At 44.5% G+C, this 26768-nt stretch overlaps 1 protein-coding gene across 3 annotated transcripts in view; it reads left to right on the forward strand.

The window, feature by feature from the left end:
• SPA17 (sperm autoantigenic protein 17) overlaps positions 1-26768 on the forward strand; it is a 56302-nt gene that overhangs the window by 14069 nt on the left and 15465 nt on the right. For 2 of the 3 annotated variants that reach the window (XM_069948182.1, XM_069948184.1), the window contains 6 exons: positions 205-324; positions 1152-1220; positions 1438-1548; positions 3505-3648; positions 7664-7788; positions 17040-17661. In XM_069948182.1, coding sequence (XP_069804283.1) covers positions 205-324; positions 1152-1220; positions 1438-1548; positions 3505-3648; positions 7664-7788; positions 17040-17661 — 1191 coding nt within the window. The remainder of the gene's footprint in view (positions 1-204; positions 325-1151; positions 1221-1437; positions 1549-3504; positions 3649-7663; positions 7789-17039; positions 17662-26768) is intronic. The other variant, XM_069948183.1, reaches the window with a different exon arrangement.

Here is a 26768-nt window from a genome sequence, read left to right on the forward strand (position 1 = left end):
GAGGTCAATAACCATTCTGGAGCTTGAAGGTCCCCATACATGCTATACTTCCATCAGCTGTACCCACTGCCCGCAGCAGGTTCGGGCATCAGTATTCAGTGTATGTGATCCTTCCAACCGTCAGAAGATGTTGGTGGAGCTAGGGGTCGGGCATAATGGAAAATATTGGATCATTGCAGTAATGATAGTTCATTGTGATTGCAGCATTCAGAGGAAGCCACGTTCACTGCACGCATGGAAGACGTCTTCTCCAGTGTGGGGAATGTTCAGCTGTCGCAAGATCTCACCTCATCTGTTCAAGAGAGTGCGGAAGATGAAGATAAGGTAGTGTAACTGGAGGTCAATAAGCATTCTGGAGTCTTAAGGCATCCATACACATGTTCTGGAGTGATATCCTCTACTACAGTCCAGTGTTCTGGTGTGATATTCTCTAGTACAGGTCAGTGTTCTGGAGTGACATTCTCTACTACAGTCCAGTGTTCTGGAATGAAATTCTCTACTACAGTCCAGTGTTCTGGAGTGATATTCTCTACTACAGTCCAGTGTTCTAGAGTGATATTCTCTACTACAGTCCAGTGTTCTGGAGTGATATTCTCTACTACAGTCCAGTGTTCTGGAGTGATATTCTCTACTACAGTCCAGTGTTCTGGAGTGATATTCTCCTGTACAGTTCAGTGTTCTGGAGTGACATTCTCTACTACAGTCCAGTGTTCTGGAGTGATATTCTCTACTACAGTCCAGTGTTCTACAGTCCAGTGTTCTGGAGTGATATTCTCCTGTACAGTTCAGTGTTCTGGAGTGACATTCTCTACTACAGTCCAGTGTTCTGGAGTGATATTCTCTAGTACAGTCCAGTGTTCTGGAGTGATATTCTCTAGTACAGTCCAGTGTTCTGAAATGATATTCTCTAGTACAGGTAAGTGTTCTGGAGTATCATCCTCTAGTACAGGTCATTGTTCTGGAGTGACATTGGTGTTTTCCAACTTGCGGCTTCCCAGCTGTTGCAAAACTCAGCCCCTATCTTGAAAATAAGGGAAATGTTCCATCACACATAAAGCCTCGGAGAGTTTAGCATCTTGTTGTGTCGGTGGAAATGCCTTGTTTGGAAAATATTGGATCTGTGCAGTAATGATAGTTCTTTGTGATTGTAGCTTCCAGAGGACACTGCACGCTCGAAAGATGTCCTCTCCAGCGCAAGGAAGGAGGAAGATGAAAATAAGGTAGTGTAGCTGGAGGTCGAAAACCATTCTGGAGTCTTAAGGTCCCCATACATGTTATACTTTAGTCAGCCATGCCCACCGATCGCAGCAGATTTGGACATCGCTATAAGGTGTATGGGATCCTCCCAACCATCAGATGATGTCGGTGGAGCTAGGGGGTCGGGCATGATGGAAAATATTGGATCTTTGCAGTAATGATACTTCATTGTGATTGCAGCATCCAGAGGACACTGTATTCACTGCACGCACGGAAGACGTCTTCTCCAGCACAGGAAATGTGCAAGATCTCACCTCATCTGTTCAAGAGAATGAGGAAGAAGAAGATAAGGTAGTGTAGCTGAAGGTCAAAAACCATTGTGGAGTCTTATGCTCTAGATCAGTGTTCTGGAGTATACAGGCCAATGTTCTGGAGTTAAAGCCTCTAGTACAGATTCATTTTCTAGACTGTCATCATCTAGTACAGGTCAGAGCTCTTGAGCTACAGGTCATTATTTTAGAGCATGGGTCTCCAAACTGCGGCCCTCCAGCTGTTGCAAAACCACAATTCCCATCATGCCAGCTAAAGCTTTGGATTTGGCTGTCCAGGCATAATGGGAAATGTAGTATTGCCACATCTGGAGGGCTACAGTTTGGAGACCCATGGTCTAGAGTGTCATCCTGTAGTACAAAAATTCTCGGCACTCACCAGTGTTAAAAAGTTGCAGTAAAATTTTTTAGCATGTCCAAAGCAGAAATACAGACAGGTTGTGGTTTAGCATACGCTTTTTTCAGATGAAGGAGCGTGGCAAAACGTTTCTACTTTGGACATGCAGTAAAACTTCAAAGCAACTTTCAACACTGGCTAGTGCCAAGAATCTTTGTACGATACTTGTTGATAAAGACCTGATGGTGTGAAGGCGTGCAGCGTCCAACATGTTTGAATAAAACACATTGTCTATTCTGCTTCAAACTTGAGTGCTGAGATTCTATTTGCACTATTTGTCTATTCCCTGGGCACTCCGAGCTGGAGTGCCGATCGCTAGTTTCTACATGCACCACCATACTTCAGGGTGCCCACCATCTGGTTTAATCTTCTAGTACAGGTCAGTGTTCTGGATTGTCATCCACTAGTACAGGTCAGTGTTCTGGAGTGTCATCCACTAGTACAGGTCAGTGTTCTAGAGTGGCATACTCTTGTTTGGTTTATTGTCCTGGATTGTCATACTCTAAAAAAGGTCAAGGTCTAGAGCTTTATCCTCCAGATCAATGGTCTGGACTGTCATAATCTGATACAGGTCGGTGTTCTGAAGCTACATACTCTAGTATAGGTCATTTTTCTAAAGTGACATCCTCTAGGTTAATGTTCTGGAGTAGCATACTGTAGTACAGGTCAGTGTTCTGGAGTGTCATCCTGTAGTGCAGGTCCGTGTTCTGGAGTGTCATCCTCTAGTACAGGTCAGTGTTCTGGAGTGTCATCCTGTAGTGCAGCTCAGTGTTCTGGAGTGTCATTCTCTAGTACAGGTAAGTGTTCTGGAGTGTCCTCCTGTAGTGCAGGTCAGTCTTCTGGAGTATCATCCTCTAGTACAGGTCAGTGTTCTGGAGTGTCATCCTGTAGTGCAGGTCAGTGTTCTGGAGTGTCATCCTCTAGTACAGGTCAGTGTTCTGGAGTGTCATCCTGTAGTGGAGCTCAGTGTTCTGGAGTGTCATTCTCTAGTACATGTAAGTGTTCTGGAGTGTCCTCCTGTTGTGCAGGTCAGTGTTCTGGAGTGTCATCCTCTAGTACAGGTCAGTGTTCTGGAATGTCCTCCTGTAGTGCAGCTCAGTGTTCTGGAGTGTTATTCTCTAGTACAGGTAAGTGTTCTGGAGTGTTCTCCTGTAGTGCAGGTCAGTGTTCTGGAGTGTCATCCTCTAGTACAGGTCAGTGTTCTGGAGTGTCATCCTGTAGTGCAGCTCAGTGTTCTGGAGTGTCATCCTCTAGTACAGGTAAGTGTTCTGGAGTGTTCTCCTGTAGTGCAGGTCAGTGTTCTGGAGTGTCATCCTCTAGTACAGGTAAGTGTTCTGGAGTGTCCTCCTGTAGTGCAGCTCAGTGTTCTGGATTGTCCTCCTGTAGTGCAGCTCAATGTTCTGGAGTGCCATGTTCTAGTAGAGGTCAGTGTTTAGGAATGTCATCCTATAGTACATGTCTGTGTTTTGGATCGTCAAATCCTAATACAGGTCAGAGATATTGTTTCATCCTCTTGTACTGGAGGGACCGTTCCAGCCTCGTACTTTATTAATAGTAATGATGGTTTACCTCGATTTGTAGCTTGGTGAAGATAACGCCATTCCTGCCCACACTGAAGATACAAGTGACAGGACAGAAAGTGTCCCAGTCCTGGACAATGCTGAGGACACTGTGGAGCCACAAGATCCCCCATCATCCTCCCTGCTAGCAGAGGTGGAACCCCAGGTATGAAGGCGTGAGCTGTATGGGGCCGGTATCCATAGATGTCACTTATGTCACAGACTACATGCCCCATCTCCCTGTACTCTGTGCAGTTTATGTGCAGATTCAGGAGTTTGTTTCCAAATGATTTTCTACATTCTCCCCTACGGATGTATGTGAGGAAACCTGGTAATATGGAAGAGAGACAATACGATATAACTGAAGGAAAACCTTTCTGGCAGAGCTGAAGGACACGTTCCCGTCTCCGAGCTGTGTGATTGTAGAGTCACCGGAGCCTCCCCCGTTACTGTACACACATCGCCAGATTGGGAACAAACTTTTATTTTCCGTAATGGATTTTACACGTCTAGCACTCAGCGATCCTTCTCTAATGTCATTGCAGTTTAATGAAATGCACTTTCTAGCTCCTCATGAAATATGCATGGCACCGGCAGAATTAGACATCTTGAGATAGACATTTCTTATATGCACAAATTATATCAAGATACAAAACCGAGATTTGTCCTAAAATGGTGCTACTTAAAGGGACACTAATGTAAAAAATATATATGTCTCCACACTACAGTAGTGCAAAGATTTAACTAGTTCAGGATTCATGGCATCATAATGAGTGATCATGCCAGGAGTTCCAAAGTCCATTCTATAGCAGGCTGTCCATATATACAGAACATGCACAGAATGTGAGAACGAGGCCTTAGTTTGTCTGTCAGAATATAGCAACTGGACACATATGCGTGTTGACCCCAGTCATTTTCTATGGAAGCCTGGTCGCTGTTCTTGGAATCATGGGTGTTCCAGCTGTCAGACCTCCACCAATCAGCTTGCTATCCCCTATCCTGTGGATATTTTTTTTATTTACAAATATATATGAAGATATAGACTGTATATATCTCATTGGGTATATATCCCAAATGACATATTAACTGGGAAATCTTTTCTTGTACACCTATGGTATTTCCAAAGGTGCCTTACTGATCCCTTAAAGGAGAAGTCCCATGAAACAACAAAAATCAGAGGAAGGCAGGGGAATGCAGGAACATAATAAACCATGTATATTTACCCATCCTTGTGCCCTCACAGCGCTGCCTTCCCACTTTCTTCCGGCTTCCAGCAGCTCCTGCTGATGCAACGTCACATCCCCCATTGATTGATTGCCCACTCAGCCAATCAGGGACTGGGGCTGGGCTCGGCCAATCAGGGGCTGGGGCTGGACACAGCTGCAGTCACTGACTGGCTGAGTGGGCAACTCATCAGCTCGTCCATGATGTTGCAGCAGAATGTGTCGGGTCCACGGCATACATGGAAAATGACATCTGGCAGCTGCACAGGAGAGGTTAGAGCAGCGCCAAGAAGGCATAGAGATAGGTAAGTATACATTGTTTATTGTTCCCACCCCCCCACCCCGCCTGCAGCAGATTTTTTAGTAGCTCCTTTAATGCTTCTACATCACTCTTGCCCTTAATCCCCTTTTTCAACCACCCACTGGGGGTGCCCCAACTCCGCTCCCACCTCTTGACTATTTCCTACATACTAAACCATCTATTCAGTTGTTTATAGCTACTCCTTGGAAGAGCCTTCCACACTTTATACATACCAAGGTTGTGAGGACCTAATACCCCTATTTTAGGAGCTCTGTAACTATCCCAGCCAAGTCCTTTCAGCCCTTCATAAATGTACAGTCCTGATTGCACTTTTAGGCCGGGTTAACCCACAGTTAGACACTGGCCGAGTCAGAGAATGGCCGGTGTCAGTGAAGATCATCCTGGCCGCCACTGCTGAGCTTCATCTGTGTATCCGTATGTGCCTGCATCCTAAATTCACTATAGCAAACAATGAGAAGTGCGGCAGGAGCTGCACTTTCCATTGTGTGAACTGACAATTCTGTGCGGCCGCTATTCAGTCAATAACGGCCGCACAAAAATGGCAGTTTTCCGTGCGGCCGCTTGCAATCCCGTTCGGAGTGTATACTATGTGTATACACTCCGGCCGGGATTCCATTAATTTTCGATGCAAAGTATTTTTTTAATTAATCACGGTCGTTGTTGCAAATTGCAACAATGGCTGTGATTCGTTCAAAAAATACGTTGTGGGAACATAGCCTAATTGTGTATCCATTCTCATGTGAGGTTTTTTAGTAGCCCATATGCAAACCAGGTCATATAAAATGTCCCCAGCATCGCTCAGAGATCTCCAACCACATCCATCTTAAAGCTCCTTCCCTTCTGAAATTCCATGTGTAAATCGTATTCAGGCCCATCTGTTTTCATCATCTGGCCTCTTATTATATATAGTAGCATTTTTAACTATTTATTCCAAGATTGTTTACATGTCTCTTTCCATTACTCTTTTATTCCATAGTGGATAGGGGTTAACAAGCTGATATTGGAATACCCCTTTAAAGTGTCACTGTCATAAAAAATTTTTTTGCAGAAATCAATAGTACAGGCGATTTTAAGAAACTTTGTAATTGAGTTTATTAGCCGAAAAATGAATAGTTATCATGAAAAAGCAGTTTGAAGCTCTCCCCCCTGTCTTCATTGTTCTCCTATGTAGAGAGGGAAATGAGACACCAAAACAGGACAACAAAGAGTTAATTTACAACTACATGACCGGCTATCTCCTCTGACAGTCAGCACTGACCTCTCTGACCTCTGAATACGCTGTCACCCAGCTCCGTGCCTGTAATCCTTTGTTCTCCGCTCTTGCTGCTGACTCATGTCCCTCCCCCCCCCTCCCCTCTCTATAGAACAGACAGGGTTGTGTCTGATGCAACAAGTCACAATTTCCTGATATTTTGCAGTGAATTGAAAAGAGGAAGGAGGGGGGGGGGACCTGGGAAAAGTATTTTCAAATGCAGATAATGGCATATTTGCATAATAAACCCAATTACAAAGTTTCTTAAAATTGCCTGGACTATTGATTTCTGCAAAAAATAAATAAATATATATATATATATATATATATATATATATATATACGACAGTGTCTCTTTAACTTCAACCTCTCAAATACTATTCTTTTTCCTTAAGACACATAGACGCTTATCCTCTACTGCCATATTATCACATAAATAAGACATGTTCTTTATATGTGATGATAAACTTTATCATCACACATGACAGCAGCTTCACAGTATAAATGGTGTCTGTCACTTTAAAAAATTATTATCATATAAGCACTAAGCTAAGCCCTTAACTGTCTGACTGCAGGAAACTCTCTCCATAGACCTACAGTGTGGACTGTCACCTGCAGCAAGGAGTAAAGCACTTCTCACTGCTCCATCTAATGATTGGTGGGAGTCTGGCCATCCAGACCTCAACTGACCAATCTTTAGGACATGTCAAAAGTTGTTTTTTTTTTTTAAAGAGACAGTACCCATTTAACCAAATAAATATATCCAAGCACCTACCAGGTTATTTGGTTAAAAAGCAGAGCAATATTTGGCCACACCCTTCCCATACCACAGCTCCGCCCAGAAGTACTTTGGCTCCTCCCAGCATACTATTCACTTCTATCTCTTTAGTTGGGATTTTCCACTGAGCTGAATACAGGCCACAGTCTCATCTGCATATAAAATGTCTCTGCTGTTTCCTTCCTAAACTAGGACACAACAAAAGGGACAGATCCGATCTCTCTGCTTGTAATTATAATAATCGTCCTTAGTATTTAATTAGTGACCTTTCAGGACTTGTACCGTGACACAGTAACCATAAAAATCTCACATTAGGCTATGGAATTATTAGCACACAAAGCGCAATCTTACATAGGCTTCTGCTTATAGGGAGGTAACAACCTGTAACTTTAAAGGGACTATAACTACTGATCTAAAGCACCCAGTCTGTAGGGACTTATAGTCTTGAGGCTCCAAGTCTGCAGTATACATATTGGCAGACCCCATCATAGGCAGCTCTATTTCTGCACACACATCAGTATATCAGTATACGGGTATACAGCTGCACTTCTGTTGCATTGAACTGCTCTTGTTGGTAAATAACACATCTGGTTGTTACTTTTGCAGCAGGAGGAGAAAAGCGACACCGACAATACGCTCCGGGAACAGTCTGCCACTGTGATACAAGCCGCATTCCGAGGTCATCAGGCCAGAGAAGGAGTCCGTAAACTGAAGGACGAGCCTGGAGAAAAGTGAGTGTAGTGTGAAGGGTGACGTGAGGACTGTGAAGAGCAGGAACAAGAGCACTCGTACTGCTACTGCCCGTAGATGCCAAAATGATCAAATAAAATTCTTCTTTTTCTGTCAATCTGATTGCGCTCCGATTCATTCACGCTTCGCATTGTCTCTGTACGTGACCTTAAAGGCTATGAACATCTTTGTACTGATTTTTTAAAATTTTTTCTTTTGTTTTCTGAATGCAAAATTAAGCAGTTTTCTAAATGATCTTTAGCATAAATATTCTGAATTTTACTTCTAGAGAGTGTGTCTGGTGAATGTCCTTCACCAGCCCATCTGCCACCTGATTGTGAGAGAAATAGATCCGTGAGCTGTGTCTGTGCCTGACAGGTTTTCTACTGCCTGCCACCCTTCACCCAGTGTTAGAGGCAGCAGCGGCCAGAGGGGAGAGGAGTACACAGCAGCACAGTGTGTGGAGATTTTGGAGGACATGCGTGGAAGGCAGATTACACAGGCTACAAATGGGGAGGAGAGTATACATGGACAGCAGGTCACTGGCTTTTGAAAGGGAGGGGAGCATGCATAGAGAGCAGCTCTCAGACTGTAGATAGGGAGAAAAGCTTATATAGAGGGCAACTCACAATGGCTGGAGATAGGGAGGTGGGCATATGTAGATGGCAACTCACAAAGGCTCTAGATAGCGAGGAGAGCATACATAGAGGGCAAATTACAAAGGCTATAGATAGGGAGGAGAGCATACATAGAGGGCAACTTACAAAGGCTGTAGATAGGGAGGTGGGCATACTGTACACTCCTCAGTACTTAGACCTCACATTCAGCTGTGAGAAGAGTCTGAGCCTAGGAGCAAGCTGCACATTGCATATTATGGAGTCTTAGAATGAATAAGGATTGCAGAATAAGGCCATGTTTACACAACATCTTTTTTTTGGACGTCCATCATTTTGGCGTCAAAACATGGCAGTTTCATGCAAATTACGGGCATCATTTGCATAAACTGACAATGTTTTGGTGCCAAAATGACGTCCGTCCAAAAAAACATCTGCGAAACGCCAAAAACAACCGCAAAGTTTTTATGTCAAAGGTGTTCATAGCCTTTTAAGAAAAAAATCAGGTTAAAAATGAAAAATTTCTCTGCCTTATGTTTATTTTGTGCTTATCTATGCTTTGCGTTCTCTGTAATCACTGTTACACTATGGTATCTACATTGTAGCAATTTGTAGCTAGACCTATTTTCTCTGTCAAGCAAAGAGGTGCTAGACTCCGCTGTTATCTCCTCTTCAAAAGTCATCTAAAAATAATGTACACCCAAAGTGGGAAAGATTTAGGGCCTATTGCTCGAAGCGATAATCTGCCGATTCGGCAGATTATTACTCCATGTGATAAAGACAACTATCATCTGCTGACCATTTCTTTTGGTCCTGACGTAAAAACATTGGTCGGTGGCGGCTGATGAATCTGTAAAGAAAATAATAAACTGTATATATTACCTCTCCATGCTCCCTGGTGTCTTCCTGGTTTCTCCGCACTCCCCGCAGCTGTCTGTACAATTTCAGAGCCAGTCTCTGAAGTGACAGGCTACTTAGCCAATCTCTGGCCAGGGATTGGCTGAGCAGCCTGTCACTTCAAAAACTGTCTGCCGACCCCCCCCCTCAGTAGCCACTGGTATGGCCCGGCCTAGAGAGGTGGGGCCTAGCCCATTCCAATGGCCACTGATGGGTCTACAGAACCACTGTGGGCGGGGCTAAGGGTTAACAGCTGTGAAGAGAAGTCCTCATCCAGTGTCACTTTAAGTCACCAGGTCCAAAGTACTATGCAAGATTACCAACACCTCTTACTACATCTGTCCTGGTTAATATAGTCAGGTTTGCTCACAGGCTGACTTTGCTTGACTGCTGTTAATGGTGCAAAACAACTGTTGTAGATCACTGGAAGGGGAAGCGTACTAAATGTCCCCTTTATTAGATCTTGCTACGCTCTATGATTTGATCTTCCCTGTATGGAAATAAGTTGGAGTGTGCATCAAATCCATTGATCAGTTTTGGTGTGAATCCAAATTGGTCTGGAAATTCTAGTGATCGAAGTGACTTGTAGTGAGGCCTGGTCATTAGGGTTAGACTAGCCAGTGCTAGGAGCTCAACACCAGCCTTTTCCCATGTACTGGTGTGGAGAGTATATGCAGAATGTCGCGATCAAGAAAAACAATCTAGAGAATGGAGATCCTGTGGACAGCTCATCGCTGAAAGTGATCAGAGGAGGATTTCAGGAATTGTTCTGACGAACAGGGGAAGCACAGTGAAATCTGCAGCTAAATACAATTCTTTCTACAATTCACAACTTGACACTTCTTAGCATTTATCTATAACATCATGCGAACAGCTCCAACTTCATTGTGTTTAGGAGGAACGGAAAGGCTAGAATCCAGTGGGCAAAAGGGCAAATATTGCATCACTAAACAGCAGAGAAACATGGCTGGTCAGATGGATCCAGAATCCAGATCTCTGGAGAAACGTGGCTGGTCAGATGGGTCCACATCTCTGTGAAGAAACATGACTGGCCAAATGGATCCAGATCTCTGTAGAGAAACCTGGTCGATCAGTTGAATTCAGATCTCTGTGAAGAAACATGGTCAGTTAGATGGATCCAGATCTCTGGGGAGAAACATGGCCGTTTAGATGGGTCCACATCTCTGTGTTACCATATTAATGGGAAGAAGGTCAGAATCCGGCACAAGCAGCATGAATCAATGGTTTCTTCCTTTCAGGTCAGACTGGTGGAGGAGATGTAATTGGAAGGTGGGGGAGGTGCTGTCTCTGTGATGAACTAGGACCTCCAGCTAATGTGTGAGAAGTAGAGATGAGCGAACCTCGAGCATGCTCGAGTCCATCCGAACCCGATCAATCGGCATTTGATTAGCTGGGGCTGCTGAGGTTGGATAAAGCTCTAAGGTTGTCTGGAAAACATGGATACAGCCAATGACTATATCCATGTTTTCCACATAGCCAACTTCAGCAGCCACCGCTAATCAAATGCCGAAAGTTCGGGTTCGGATGGACTCGAGCATGCTCCAGGTTCCCTCATCTCTAGTGAGAAGCTATTCTATCCACGTGTGCCAATATTCCTGTAGGATAATTTCACCACATATTGTGATCTATGCCACAATTAATTTCTGTGGCTCTGAAGATTAAAGGCCTTCATACATTACTAGATGGAGGGCTGTAAAACGGGATATTCAGTGTATATTATTATTATGGCTAGCCTCAATCTGTCAGCTGCAGTTTGCTGATACTTTCATCATTCTGGGAGGTCATTGGGCACAGGAAGAAATGTAGTAAAATAAAATATGAAGTCACATCTCCATATCTGCAGATGACAATAAAGAAATACCGACAGAGGAGGATTATATATTATTACATAGGGATTTGGAGAAGCTGGAGGCTTGGGCAGAGAAATGGCAAATGAAGTTTAATGTGGATAAATGTAAGGTTATGCACTTGGGCCGTAGTAATAATGGTTAAAATTATGTGCTAAATATTAAAACTGGGTAAAAGTGCTTCTGAAAAGGACCTGGGGGTATTGATGGACAGTAAACTCAGCTTTAGTGATCAGTGCCAGGCAGCAGCTGCCAAGGCTAATAAAATAATGGGATGCATCAAAAGAGGTATAGATGCTCAAGATGAGAACATAGTTTTGCCTCTTTATAAATCACTGGTCAGACCACATATGGAATACTGTGTACAGCTTTGGGCACCGGTATATAAGAAGGACACAGCTGAACCAGAGAGGGTGCAGAGGAGGACAATAAAGGTCATTAAGGGAATGGGTGGGTTACAGTACCAGGACAGGTTGTCAAGATTGGGTTTTTTTACACTAGAAAAAACACATCTTAAGTGCGATCTGAATACAATGTAAGGCTAGGTTCACACTACGTAAGCTTCCGGCCGTAGTGCGCTCCGTGAATATGCGGCCGGAAACTTATGTAGTTAGCGTACAATGCAAAGTATACGATCCCGGCCGCACAGTTCACACTTCGTACGAATGTACGCCCGGATCGTATACGGCGCCGTAAGAAATGAACCAGACCATTGTTTCCGTCCGGAAGGCTGTAACTTACGCCCGTAGCGTATCGCGCGGATCCGTACGAAGTGGTGATTTCTTTATTTTTCCACTCTTCTATGCCGATCCAAAAGGTTCTGTGGGGTGTCCGGGGCTAGGCGAAGATTTCCAAGTAAAAGACCGCTGTCAGATCGCTTCGTAGGGCGCTCGGGCAGCGTAAGTAGACTACGGGCGTACGTTCGCAATGAGTACGCATCCGGCCGCACATCGAATATTCGCACGCCCGTAGTTTCAGCCGCACATGTACGGCGCCGTAAGAAATGCGTACGGATTCGTACGCAGTGTGAACATAGCCTTAAAGTATATGAATGGATAGTACAGAGATTTTTCTATACCTAGGCCTGTAACCATGACAAGGTGACAACCTCTATGTCTAGAGGAAAGAAAGTTTCACTATCAGCACAGACGCGGATTCTTTACTGTAAGAGCATTGTTGTCATGGCTGATTCATTAAATAAGTTCAAGGGAGGCCTGGATGCTTTTCTTGATAAATATAATATTATAAGTTATGGGCACTAGATTACATGTGATAGGACGCTGATCCAGGGATTATTCTAATTGCCACATTGGAGTAAGGAAGGATTTTTTCTCTGTGTTATGGGGCAATTGGAATCTGCCTCATAAGGGTTATTGCCTTCCTCTCAATCAACACAGTAGGGTTTCTGTAAGTTGAACTTGATCTCCTGTTAGCAGGGAATGGCTATAGACTTCCGTCGGGGGGCAGCAATCGAGTGGTAGACACCAACTGTACCCATCACCTTATTCAACTTTAAATGGGCAAGTTCCTCTGAAAGATCAGCCTCTGTAAACACTGGGGCTGAACCCTAAAGCCACTATTACACGGGGTGACTGGAGGAGCAAATGAGCGATGTCAGCTCGGTCCCCGCTCGCTGCCGGCGCTATTACACGTGGCGGCAGCGAGCAGGTGAGTGCAGGGGAGGCCGCGGGGGGGCTGCCCAGGTGATCGCTAGATCGAATTCCGTCACTTGGAGAAGGTGGATGCAGCCTATGGCGCTATCCATGTTTTCTAGGCATTACTTACTTTTGGTTCTGCAAGAGCAGAGATCACAAGGTGGATTGCAAGATGAAAGCTATATTGGCTGCTGAAATCCTAGGAGACATGCCTTGAGTGTTGAGAAATTATTCAAAGTCCCTATACACCGTATACTTTCGTTGACCACACCTGCTGCTCTTGGCAGGTTCAGAACAACCACCAACAGATGATGTCATTGGTGATAAGAGTTGGGTATCATGGAAAATCACTGCCTGACCCCTTTGTTTTAGGAGGGATAAGCCGTAGTTTGAGTTCTATGGCTGTGGCTTACCATCCCCTCTCTATAAGAGAATTCAGAAACGCTCAGCCGTCTCTGTGTATGGAGAGGACAGGGGTCAGGCGGGAGAGAATACTGACAGCCAAACGATTGTTATATTGAAAGTGTACGGCCACCTTTAAAGACTGGGTTTAATCAGATTAGGATTATTGTTCGTAGGTGCAAATCAACATTGTCACCTGCAGAGGGAGCTGCTCTGAGTGAACAGCACTGGAATGTTCCACTGTCATCTAGGGGAGGCTATACATAATAAAACTTATATATGGGTACAATTTTAGGGGTGCCCCTAAGCCCCATGGGAGGAAACCATTAATATACATGGGGCAGCATTTGCACAATGCCCCATTTTCTATGAGTAACAAGAAGCATCCTGAATACCACAGCCTTCACGTTGCCTAGCAACAGCAGAAACAATAGTGTAGCAGACTGCACCACTGTCACCAAGAAAGGGGTTTCTAACATCTAGTATTAGCCTAGTGTTTCCTAGCAACAGAGCAGAGAGTACATATCTAACTGTATATGATGGAGAGGTGTTCTAGATCTCCACAGCCTTCATGTTGCCTAGCAACTGCAAAGACAATTTCTTGGTGGACTGTACCACTATCAGTATGGAGGAATGTTCTTTACATCTCCACAACCTCAGCTTTGTTTATGAACAATAAAGTTTTTTTTGTTGACTCCCATTGTCACCTTGTGGGTAGAGGTGAAGTATATTGCCTAGCAACAACTCATGGTGCCATACCTATGGTTGCCAATGGATTGTTGAGTTGACATATAATGGTTAGCAACACACAATTACACCATGAGGTCATGTCCCTCAACATTGTAGATTAATAACTGTACCACAATCTCCTTGTTGGCATCTGCAAACAATGGTGAATTCTGACAATCGAATTTGAATTAATGGTTTTCATTTTTGTCCATATGCAGGGACGTATTTAGCATTTTGCTGCTTTTCTGTTAGCTCCCAGGCTGCAGGACCTTACACATCCAACCTCTTACACTATCTGCCATTTTCAGTATAAGGGTGGGTTCAGAGTACGGAATCTGCGCGGATAAATTCCGTCGGATTCCGTTGCTCTTACCTGCTCACGGCAGCGCGCCTTTCTGCCGGCTCCATAGACACCATTCTATGGGAGGTTGGATTCCGCTATCCGCCAAAAGAATTGACATGTCAATTCTTTTGCTGAAATGCGGAATCTGCCCACAAGGCCGCGAGTGGGTACTGATGACGTAATCCGCCAGAATTTATCTGCGCAGATTCCGTAGTGTGAAACCACCGCAGAATCCCGCCTGCCGTCTGTGTCACTGGGACGGCTCGTGCGCCTCCGCTTCTGCCGGTCTCTGAATTGACATGTGGAGAGCCATGGAAACCGACGGCAGGCGGGATTGTACTCAGTATTTTGGTCAGTATCTTTCAACCAAAACTGGGAGTGGATTGAAAATACAGAAAGGCCATGTTCACACACTGTTGAAATTGAGTGGATGGCCGCCATGTAGTGGCAAATAATTACTGTTGTTTTGAAATAACGGCCGTTCTAGTTGAAAAATACTGAGCAAAAATACTGTATGCGAACATAGCCTTATGCTGCTTTTCTGTTAGCATTTTCTGTGGTGCATTGGATTACAAGCATAATTCGTTCTAGGGCTGTGGTTGTAATCCAAATCCACTCTTAAACCAAAGCAAATTTTACCATAAGAAATCATTAAAATGCAGACAATTGGTTCCACACACACCCCAAAAAATAATTTTTTTATTCTGCATAACATGTAAATTTACTGTACAGTATAGCAATCAGCATGTGGAGTATAATGTGTAGTAACTGCATAAACCTGAGAAAACAGCAGAAGTTTGTTGATACAGGAAGTAAGAATCACAGAGCCGTGCAGGAGGACAGTGACAGAAACTTTTCTATACAATAATGTGAATTGCTGAGTGCAGGCACAGTATAGCAGGAATGGAGAGGATGGGAAACACAAGGACTGACAGAGACTACAGAAAGCATAAAGGAATGAGCAGGACATATGTGGGCACATAGAGTGGTTACAGCTATGAGGGGATTACCTCCACAGTCCTGTCCCCTTATGCAATCCCCAGCCTGAAGTGGATCTGCTATGATTTGGAAGGTTAGAGAAACTTCCTGGGTCAGAGTACAGTGCTGTAGACCCCGCTATGCAGACCATGACCCTCCCCCACTCCCCCTCCTACCCAGTACAGGGAGCTCCTAAACCAAAGCAATGCTCCTAAACCAAGTCACAATTTTGAAAAACTGTGAGCTCTTCCTGCAAAACGCTCTCAATCCAAGTTACTATTAAACCAATGTGCCACTGTATTTGCGGATACGCAGTTACGGAACACTTTGTAACTTATTCATTACTATGGTGCAATTCACACATCCTCTATTTTTGCGGAACAGCAAACGGCAACGTAAAAAAAGATGATAATGCGGTCCGCAATTGCGGTGTGGACACTCTTGTAGAGGTCTTTAGGAGCCTGCGTATTTTGCGGAGAACATCTAAGCACTCGGCAAAACCATCCGCAGTTGTGTACCTCAATTCTATGAGCTCAAAATACAGAGTACAATTCGGACGCACTACAGATGATATTTTGCAGATTGTAGAGAAAAAAAATATGCTGATCACGAATTTCATCCTTGAAAATATACTGACGTGTGAATGTAGCCTAAGGATACTATTACACGGAACGATAATCAGCCGAATCGGCCCGATTCGACCGATTATCACTCCGTGTAATAAAGACAGCGATCAGCCGATGATCATTGTCATCGGCTGATCGTTGATATAGGTTCTGACCTATAATCGTTGGGCGCCGACCGCGCACTGCTACGTGTAATAGCGGTGCATGGCCGACGCTGACGATATGCAAAGAGGAATACATACCTATCCAGGTTGCAGGGCTCCTCTTCCTCTGTGCTTCTCACCAGTTCCCGTGCGCTCCAGCTTCACAGTGGCCTGTCTCAGCTAACAGGCCGCTCGGCCAATCACAGGCTGGGACTGCCGCAGCCAGTTATTGGCTGAGTGGCTTGTCAGCTGAGACAAGCTGCTGTGAAGCTGGAGCATGCAGGACCCGGGGAGAAGCACAGAGGAAGAGGAGCGATGCAACCTGGATAGGTATGTATACAGTTTAAACAAAGGCTGCAAGGACATCGGTAACGATGTCCCTGCAGCCCTTGTTGAACGATTATCGGCCTGTGTAATAGGCCCAGTAAACCAGCGCCGATCATATTATCGGGCCCCCATCAGCCCATGTTATACCACCCTTACACTGGCTGCTGTATTCAGTATTCTGCCACTCTTCTATTAGCTCTCATACTGCAGGACCTTATGTATCCCACCTCCTGTGCAGGTGGTTGCTGCTCTTCTTCTAGCTCTTAGGCTCCAGGATCACACATGTCCTTCTACACAGGTCTATAGTTCAGAGGGTTCACTGTATTGTCTTTTGTGTTGCATTGTGGAGGATATAGTATTGATATTACCGAGGGAGGGTGATTATTATTGTATAAAACTACACATGGCAGAGAGAGGAGGCGATACATTTATCACAGTGGTGCACGTTGTGTGATTGATTTGGTGCCTCATGCTAAATACGTCTAACACCACCGCGTGGTGCCAAAATAATGATGCATCAATTAAATAATCTGGCGCATCTACTCACTCCTTAGCCCTGACTAGTGAGGTGTAAAGAGTGTCTACAACACATAATCAATGTGGTCCACAGCATGGAAAGCAAAGCAATGTCCATGTCATAATGATAATTTATTATTTTATGTTTGTAATAGGTTTTCTGGGCAAGAATATCCACCTTCAGAGGAGACAGCGTCACATCAAGAGCATCTGGAGCATGGAGAACACCTAGAACCACAACCAGAAGAGAAGTCTCAAGAAGACTCTGCTCCACTGCAATCTGATGACAACAACACAGAAACAGAACCGATACCACATGGCGGTGCAACTACAGAGGACAGGCTTAGTGGAGAACACCCCCTGGATGAAGGCCTGGAGATTGGGCAAACACAGGATCTTCAGGAAGAGAAAGAAAAACAGAAGGAAGACGGTCATGAGAACCCAATCATAGAAGATGTACCTGGAGATCACGGTGGACCGCAGGCTCACGAGGAAGAGAAGGAAAACATAGAAGATCAGGACACGACACAGAATCAGGGCCATATAGAAGACAAAGTGGCCAAAGAAAATGATGGGGATGGTCACCACATACAAGATGAAGAAGAAACTCAGGAACCAGATACCAGTGTGACACATGAAGCTAAGATGATAGAAGAACAACAAGAATCAGCAGACAATCAGGACAATGAGACTAAGGAACAACTAGAGGAGAAAATTGAGGAACAGGCTGAAGCCACAACCAACATGACTGGAGAGCAGCAAGAGGACAGGGAAGAGGTAACATCATAGAATATTCCTATAACCCTGTCCCTGATGGAGCTGTGACCTCTCCAGAAGACTTTCAGCCCTCCAGCTATAAGAAAATGATTAGGAATCTATCTATCTATCTATCTATCTATCTATCTATCTATCTATCGTGTTTCCTCATAAATAAAATAGTGCTGGCCGGGGGAGAGTAATGAGACACCCCCTGAACCTCCCCAGAATACTCACATCCTTGCAGGGGGACCAAGAGGGCCTCGCAACAGTGGGACATGCGCCAAGTATGCAGCGGGACGGGTGGTGGAGGACGTGCATGGGAATGTGGGAATGCGTGGAGGACGTGGGGGCCATGGACCAGAATACCTGCAGCGCCAGCTGTGAAGGTCCACGAGGGGATTAACTCCTGGGTGGCGGCGGATGGCAACAGGAAGCCTTACTTTTAAGGGGTGCCCTACTTTAGAGTAGGGGTGCCTTATTTTCGTGGGTAGTTGGGGTGTCTTATTTTATGAGAGTGTCTTATTTTCGGGGAAACATGGTATTTATCTATCTATCACATATCTATATATTTATTTGTCTATCTATCTAATATCTCTTTAACTAGCCATCCATTTATCTATCTAAAATCAAAGTAATATCTATCTTATCTATAAGTATCTATAATCTTTCTATCTTCTTTTTATCTATCTACTTCTCTGTCTTTGTTATTCTCTGTAACACTTTTTTTTTTATTTGCCCCTGTAGTTTGTTCACGATTTTTCATGTTCCTTTCAATGATTGACACCAATATGATTGTCTTAAATAAAAGCCCACATTTACATTACTGTGCCCCTAGTGGCTGCGATGTGATGCACACTTCTAACCCTTCAGCAGTCGCCGCAGTCTTGTCCGCGTTCCTCGTTCCATCAGATCAGCAAGGGGTTACAGAATCGGCGGCGGCTCTGCGCTTCTTCCTTCGCGTCTGTATCCGATCTGCCGGTTTCTCACTTCTCCTCACTTATGTAACACACAATATGTTGCTGGAGGTTCGGGGAAGCAGCGGAGTCGCATTTCCCGGTTATTAATTTAATTGGCAGCGGTGGGAATTGGATCTGTGAGAGACGCTAAATTTGGGAGAGTGTTACATGATTGTAGATGTTTGTTGGGAACATATTGAGGGTGGAAGTGACAAGCTGTCAGTCATAGAGAAGTTACAGGAATGGAAGCTGGGTGGAGATGAAGCACATGGGGCAAGTTTACTGACAACTCTTCTTTTCTTGCATCGTCTTTTCTCATAAAATCCCTACATATAGAAACATCGGAGCTTCGTGACACATTAGGCTTTGCATAATTGCTTTACCTTTATAACTATAGTAGAAATGTATTCACTAGGGGGATAGAACCTGTCACATGATGGAGTATCCGAGGTTTTATCACAGTTATTAGAGGTAAACCATGAACCAAAGATGTGAGCCCCTCCCCCTAGACTCTTCAGAACCAGGGCTTCTCTGGGATTTGTGTCATGTGACTTTTCTCTTCTCTTGACCCCCAAGTCTCTGCCCTCTTCTTGATTAGAGATGAGCTAGTACTAAAATGCTTACAGCTTATCAGCCGAATAATCGCTTGGTGTAATAGCGCCTTGGATGCGAAGGTACAGTCACCCAGAATAACAGATTATTTGCCGACCACCTAACAATGTGTATGGGGGCCTTCAGACTCTCCCCAGGTGATAGATATCGGATAAGAAAACGGTCAGGTTTGTTTGAAATATACAGAAGAATATCTGTGTCACATAGTCCTCCTCCTTCTATGTCAGCATGGTTAGCTAACGCTGCGTTTACACAAAGCGATAAATCGCTTAACGATTTTGAAGCAACGATTTGGTTTTTATAACGATCAGTGTTTAGACAAATAAATCGTTTTTAAGATCGTATAAGCCCACATTTCACATAGGGTGACTATTTGAAAGACTGTTTACACTAAGTGATCTGCAAATTTTTACCGAACGACGATTTGAGAACATGTTGAAAGATTAAAATGAACGATTTCCCGCTCGTCGCTTCATCATTCGCTGTGTTTACACGGAACGATTATCGCTCAAATGCGATCGTTATTGAGAAAATTCGAACGATAATCGTTCCGTGTAAACGTAGCATAAAGGTGCCCAATTTTATCAAGAGAGAACCTAAACATCTGCATTCTCAGCCTGTTGTCGAAGGCCACCATTGGATCTTTCCATCCCTCCTTTCCCCTCTTCGGTATCTTTACCTTGCCTTCTTCTACCCCAATGACTTGCTATTGCTTGAATGTTACAGAAGTTTTCTTTTATTCTCTATAATCTTTGAACACTTACAGAAAGGTTCTCATATTCCAAACCATCATTTCGTTTTGAAGGTTTCCTGTCTTGGTATAAGATCCTTAGTTTGTCCTTTAAAGCGACTCTGCACCAACAATCTGAACCCCCCCAAACCGCTTGTACCTTCGGATAGCTGCTTTTAATCCAAGATCTGTCCTGGGGTCCGTTTGGCAGGTGATGCAGTTGTTGTCCTAAAAAACAACTTTTAAACTTGCAGCCCCGTGCCCAACGGGCGTGGCCTAGATTGTGTACGCATTAGGCTGGCACACCCTCTCTGTCCCTCCTCCCCTACCTCTTCATCATTAGGAATGCTCCAGGCAGATTGTCTCCTATTCATCACCTGTGTAAGCACGGCACATGGGCTGGATCGTTAAGGCACCTGTGCAATGTTCAGACAGGAGAAAATGTTCCAGTGGCATTCCTAATGATGAAGAGGGTGGGGAGGAGGGACGGAGGGGTGGTGCAAAGTTAGGGCACAGACATTCTAAGCCACGCCCTCTCTGTCCCTCCTCCCCTACCTCTTCATCATTAGGAATGCTCCAGGCAGATTGTCTCCTATTCATCACCTGTGTAAGCACGGCACATGGGCTGGATCGTTAAGGCACCTGTGCAATGTTCAGACAGGAGAAAATGTTCCAGTGGCATTCCTAATGATGAAGAGGGTGGGGAGGAGGGACGGAGGGGTGGTGCAAAGTTAGGGCACAGACATTCTAAGCCACGCCTGTTGGGCACGGGGCTGCAAATTTAAAAGTTGTTTTTTAGGACAATAACTGCATCACCTGTCGAACGGACCCCAGGACAGATCTTGGATTAAAAGCAGCAAACCAAAGGTACAAGTGGTTTGGGGGGGCAGATTGTGGGTACAGAGTCGTTTTAAGATCTAATGTTATGACAAAATCTTTTATAGAAAAAAAAAAAAAGAAACATAAAAAAAGGCTAATCCCATACGTCATAAGCAATGGTCTCTACAGCATCCTCCAGACTTGGTCCTGTCTTGGCTCTGTCTCTGCTCTTTTTGCTTGTTCGTTCATCTAAATCTCATGGAAAATCTCTAGCATTAATAAAACGTGTGATATAAGCCCCTTCTGTCTTCACACTCCACACCTACCAGTTAACATGCCAGTATGTCAGAGTGGGAATGTAGTGGAGTATATAGAATATAAGTTTTCTGGATACAGGCGGGTATAAACCCCCCTTCCAGAGTTCTTACTGGGAAAGAAGGGGGGAGCTTGTACACCTGAGGGGGTAATGTCCTATCTGTTCTTTATGTAGCGAGGTGGAACAATCTATGCACTCAATGACCCTATGAGGCATAGACTACACTCTCCACCTAGTGCTTTATCTTCTTAAACCATACTCCTAAGATGCACGACCTCTGGGGTCGTGTATTTGGCAAGCTGCCCTTGCCCCCTTCAGTATGTCGGCAAAACGAAGCGGGAATTACGCAGACGTATATTAGAACATATGGGAGATATCTCACACAGTCGAGATAAACCTCTCGCCAAACACATGCGATTGGTCCATTTGGATGACCCATGGACGGTTAAGTTTCAGGTTATTGAGGTGCTACGACCCTCACCTAGGGGGGGTGATCTGGATAAACGTCTTCTCCAAAAAGAGGCCCAGTGGATCTACAGACTTGGTACTGTGAGTCCAAGGGGCCTCAATGAAGCACTTGTGTTTTCATCATTCATTGGTTAAATATGCCCTTATTGAGTACTCTTGGTGACTGTTCTCTGGTTAATGATCTCATATTGTGGATATTGAGTGGCTTCATTGGCCCGGGAATGCAACCCCTTATAATTGCATCTACACCCAATGATCTCGCCACCCATTACACTATCTTGTCTGTGTGGATATTGAGTGGCTTCAATAGCCCGGGAATGTAACCCCTTAAAATTGCATCTACACCCAAAGATCTCGCCACCCATTACACTATCTTGTCTGTGTGTGGGTGGCGTATGTTGGGCTATGATTGATTTCTTATTATGTTTTATTATTTATGAATTATCATGTTTACCTTAGTTATTATACATCGTTTTATTATTACCTTTCTCTGTTAGTTATGGGTTACTAACATCATGATATTTCTGCCCCTATACACACTATTAGGTATTTACATGGGGGATTCATCATTTGATGTGGCTTATGTGTCCACCGACTATGGGCTGTATTGCCTTGGATGTCATCACTGCGTCCTGTTCAATAAAACTGCGGGTGGAACGCATTCTGCGCTCCACTCCATAGCCCTGTACCTGATACATGACGCACTTCCGCCGCTTGGAACGCATTTGCGTTCCGGCAACCGGAAGTGGCCGCAGAACATCACTATATGGATTACTAGTGGCGTCTTTGACACTCTCGGCGTCCTTGTTATCTTTTGCAGGCGGGTAAGTGGTGCTTGTGCGCCCTATGCTTATACAGAGGCTACCTGATAAGTATCCAGTTAGGATTGTAGCGGAGTCACGTGACCGCATATAGGTCACGTGACCGCATCAACATACTAACCGTAACCCGGAAGTAATATGACTATTACCGGTATATAAGCCTGGCCTGCCTTTGATTCAGTGTCACCCTCTCATCGTGGGGTGAACATGGATCCCTGCAGGCAGTGTTGCGTCAGTCCATCTGTATAGCTAAGTACAACAATCTGCTTTATTTATTTATCTATTTATTGCTCTAGTTCATCTGTATAGCTAAGTACAACAATCTGCTTTATTTATTTATCCATTTTTTTATATGGGGTCATTCTCCTGTTATTTTCTTATTTGTTGTCACCATGCTGAGTACTAGTGACTTATCACTGCATTATTTTTACCATTCCTAAGAGGTCCATGGATATTGTTGTGATGAGAGGATATCCCTCACAGCAGGAATTGGTTTAAGCACATCCTCTGGAGTGCTACATGTGTTCCCTGATGAATCCGTCCATAATTGGGATGGCTGAAACGCGTCGGAACGAACACAGCTTATAAAATAGGTGCTGTGTAGGAACAAGCACAGCTTATGAAATAGGGGCTGTGTAGATATAATGATATCTCTTGCTGTTTGTTTTTAAGGTGGTTTTGAGTTCACACTGTTTTTTCACTCTTTTCTGTCTTCTGTGTTTCTTGTTTCCTCCTGGGCACGTGCAATAAGGAAGGGACCGTCATCGTGGTTGGGGCCACCCTATTAAGGAGGTGGGTTCCCCAAAAGGCAGGGCAAGAGGTTACTAGGGCAGAGAGCAGGGCGCACCACCACTCTCCTCTCTTTTCCTCCCTTACTCTTAGACTGTATCTTGTGTACCTTGACACCTGGCCTGTAGTCCCTAATTATTAGTATCCCTCCGGGGACGTGGGATAATCTCCCCGATATGCATATTGGCCTTTCAGGTTACTTCACTGTACATAGAGCACACTAGTGGATATTCTTTTTGTTGTCTGTGTGGACCTTTTTGTTGTATATTTTTAATGAATCATTAAAAGTTAAGTATTAGTTAGTCCTAAGTGGTCCTCATACGCCGGTGATTACCCTATGAGGCATAGACTACACTCTCCACCTAGTGCTTTATCTTCTTAAACCATACTCCTAAGATGCACATTTTTTGGGGGCAGTTGGGGGGGCTGCTTTTAACTATTTTCATGTCTCTGGTGGGTCTGTATCTTGCTGTTGCGGTGAGCTGTTGCATTTTTCTGTGTTTTTGTGTGTTTGCAGTTTAAGCCATGGCAACGTGCTCCTGCCTAGTGTGAACGGTGTTCTAGGAGAGCTGACCAATTTTTTTCTTTTTTTTCTGTGTTCTAGCTTGGCAATAGATAACTTCTGTTAGGTACAGACTTGTGTTCACTGGATCTGTGCTGAGAGATACTGAGGTAGAATAGCGGTGCTTGTGTAGCTTAGTGTTGAGCAGTGAAGAGAAGAAGAGAGGAGTCTGTCATGAGAGTCCCAACCCAGGGTAGTAGTGTGCTCTGCCGGAAGTTGAGAGAGATACTTGAGAGAATACTGTGTCCGTGTTTCACTTAACCACCTTCTGCCCTGCGGTATCGGGGTACCCGTCCTATCAGGGTGACACAGGCACCAGTCTTGGTTATCTGAGAGTAGCTAAGTGTCCGAAATTATCCAGTGTCACCTGCGCTGCGAGATAGAGTATGTAGACCTTTGTTATGGTTGCTTTGCTCTATTCGGGTCAGTTCCTCTATAGCTAGGATACCGCCCTGCACTGTTTGCAGAGTTTCAGGGCATGGGCTAGGATGATCTCCAACTTGTCCTCCTGTTGGGATCTAGCACTGCATGGTGTATATAGCTATACTGTTGAAAACAAAAGTCTCTGGGTTCTCCACTTTACTCCACTAACACAGCTGCACTGTCCCAGACAAGGATCCTAGCAGAGCCAGGCCCTGGCTAGCTACATCTTCATCACCACCTTACTTTTAAATCAAAAGACTTTTGTGACAGGTGCCATATAAGGAACACCCATGGTGGGACACCACACAAGTATGTAAAGCCATAGAAAATGACAGTCCTGCATAATATCACCATACTGATACTGAATAAAACCACTATACCCAGACCAGTACCCCCATATAGTGGTAATCCCAGCTTTGCATTGTAGATATAAGAGATCATGTTACAGCTGCATCCACTGGCTCAAATGTGACATAATTCTTGAAATCTTTTCTTTTCTTCTCTTAATCTGGCTTAGACCACCATGAAGACATGGTGGCAACGTGACTGATTTCTACAAAATCTGCCTCTACATGTCCTGGATAAATCAGCGCCAAGCATATTTCACAACTTGATTATCATGTGGCAAGGGCTGCACAGACATCATTAAGATGTCCATGCAGCCATTGCTTTAAAGGTGTATTGTAAAGTGCATAATAAAATAAGAAAATTATAAACATGTTGCTTACCTGTCCATGCTCCCCCTATGTTCCCAACTGACCACAGGCGCAGCAGACACTTCTGAACCCTTCTCTGCAGTAACAGCCTGCTCAGCCAACCACTGGCTGAGACAGGTCAGGACAACCCCACTGCAGAGACGGCTTTGAAAGTTGCAGATGATTTTCAAGCATGTTGAATAATCAGTCGATGATCAGCTCCTGCCTGATTTGGCAGATAATCGCCCCGTGTAATAGGCTTAGGCTCCACACTTTTTTTATCACATCCCCCACTTTTTCCTACCTTCAGTACCTCAAATAATGCTCCCCTTGGGGCCCTGCGTCGTATGAATGAGTAGGTAAGAATGAAATTTTCCCCCATTAGTTAGATGATCCCAGCTGGTAGATGTGACAATGTGTATATTGTATTCATCAACCCCCACTTTACATTCTATGGAGAACAAAATTTTGTGCCCCTTACAATTTTGCACCTGGGGCAACCATACACGTAGCCCCCATACCAACAGTGTAGTCAGGGTTCTATATCCACCAGTATTCCCACATGTTCTCGTGGCATATCACCTTATAATTCCAAGCTTACAATAAGTGGTTATGCATGTGACCTTATTCATACAAGGGTCATACAAGCTCTGAATTGTATAGAACCATAATACGATGGTAATGTTATCCTACGAAGATTTGCATACCATAGTATGTTTAAATGGCCTTTGTTTATATGGCTTTTTTTCCCATGTATACAGGCCCATGAGGGAACATACGATCATACCTACAGTGTCATACAGCTCCGTAGTCAGTGCCCATACCTCTACATAGAGCTTTTTGGTATTGACACATCGCCATAGGGGTATAATAAAATTTCCTGACATACATCAAATGACACACTGGGTCAGTAATAGTTTTGAGCAAACTGTTCAGGTTTGTAGAACGTTGCCGATGCCGAACAGTATGGCAAGACCGCTCCACACTAGTCAGTAATATTCCTATGATATATCTGTTTCCCCCAATAGTGATCTCTTCTCTTCCACCAGTCGGAAAAGGTTAAAATGACTATCCGTTCTGATCGGATAAGAGGTTCTAATATCTTTTCAATATTGGAACGCATTTCTATTCATGTACACATGGAAACAATCATATAGTGCTACAATAGTAGTGATTTGCTACAATAGTAGTGATTATGGTTACATTTTTTTGTAACTTTTGTTCAAAACTATGTCAGATCCTGACTGGAGGGAATTTCCCAAAATTTATTTTAGGGTCCAGTATGAATCATCGGTCAGATCTGTTTTGGTCTGAATCAAAATTTCCCCATTGCCCTGAAAAGCCATGGTGACACTCTGAGGTCATGTAAGGGCCCTTTTCCACAGTAACGATAATCGGCCGGATCGGCCCCATTTGGCCCGATTCGGCCGATTATCGTTCGGTGAAATAGAGAGAACGATCAGCTGATGATCGTGTCATCGGCTGATCATTCATTTAGGGCCAGACCTAAAATCATCGTTCCCCCACCGCGCATCGCTACGGTGGAATAGCGGTGCGCGGCGGGCGACCGCCGATTTGACAAGCAGCAGCAGCATCATACATTACCTTCCAGGCTTCTTCTCCGCGCTGTCTTCATCCCCGGGTCCCGTGCGCTCTATCTTCAGAATGACCGGCTATTCTGAAGAGAGAGCACGCAGGACCCGGGGATGAAGACAGCGCGGAGAAGAAGCCTGGACAGGTAATGTATGATGCTGCAAGGACATCGGTAATGATGTCCCTGCAGCCCTCGCTCAACGATTATCGGGCCGTGGAATAGGCCCAGTAAACGAGCGGCGATCTAGAAGATTGCCACTAGTTTACATCGTTGATCGGGCCCTCCTCGGCCCGTGGAATAGGACCCTAAGAGTACACAGGATACGTCTTCTTTACAGTGT

Source organism: Dendropsophus ebraccatus, chromosome 12 (assembly GCF_027789765.1).
Source record: "Dendropsophus ebraccatus isolate aDenEbr1 chromosome 12, aDenEbr1.pat, whole genome shotgun sequence".
In the NCBI taxonomy this organism is placed as follows: domain Eukaryota; kingdom Metazoa; phylum Chordata; class Amphibia; order Anura; family Hylidae; genus Dendropsophus; species Dendropsophus ebraccatus.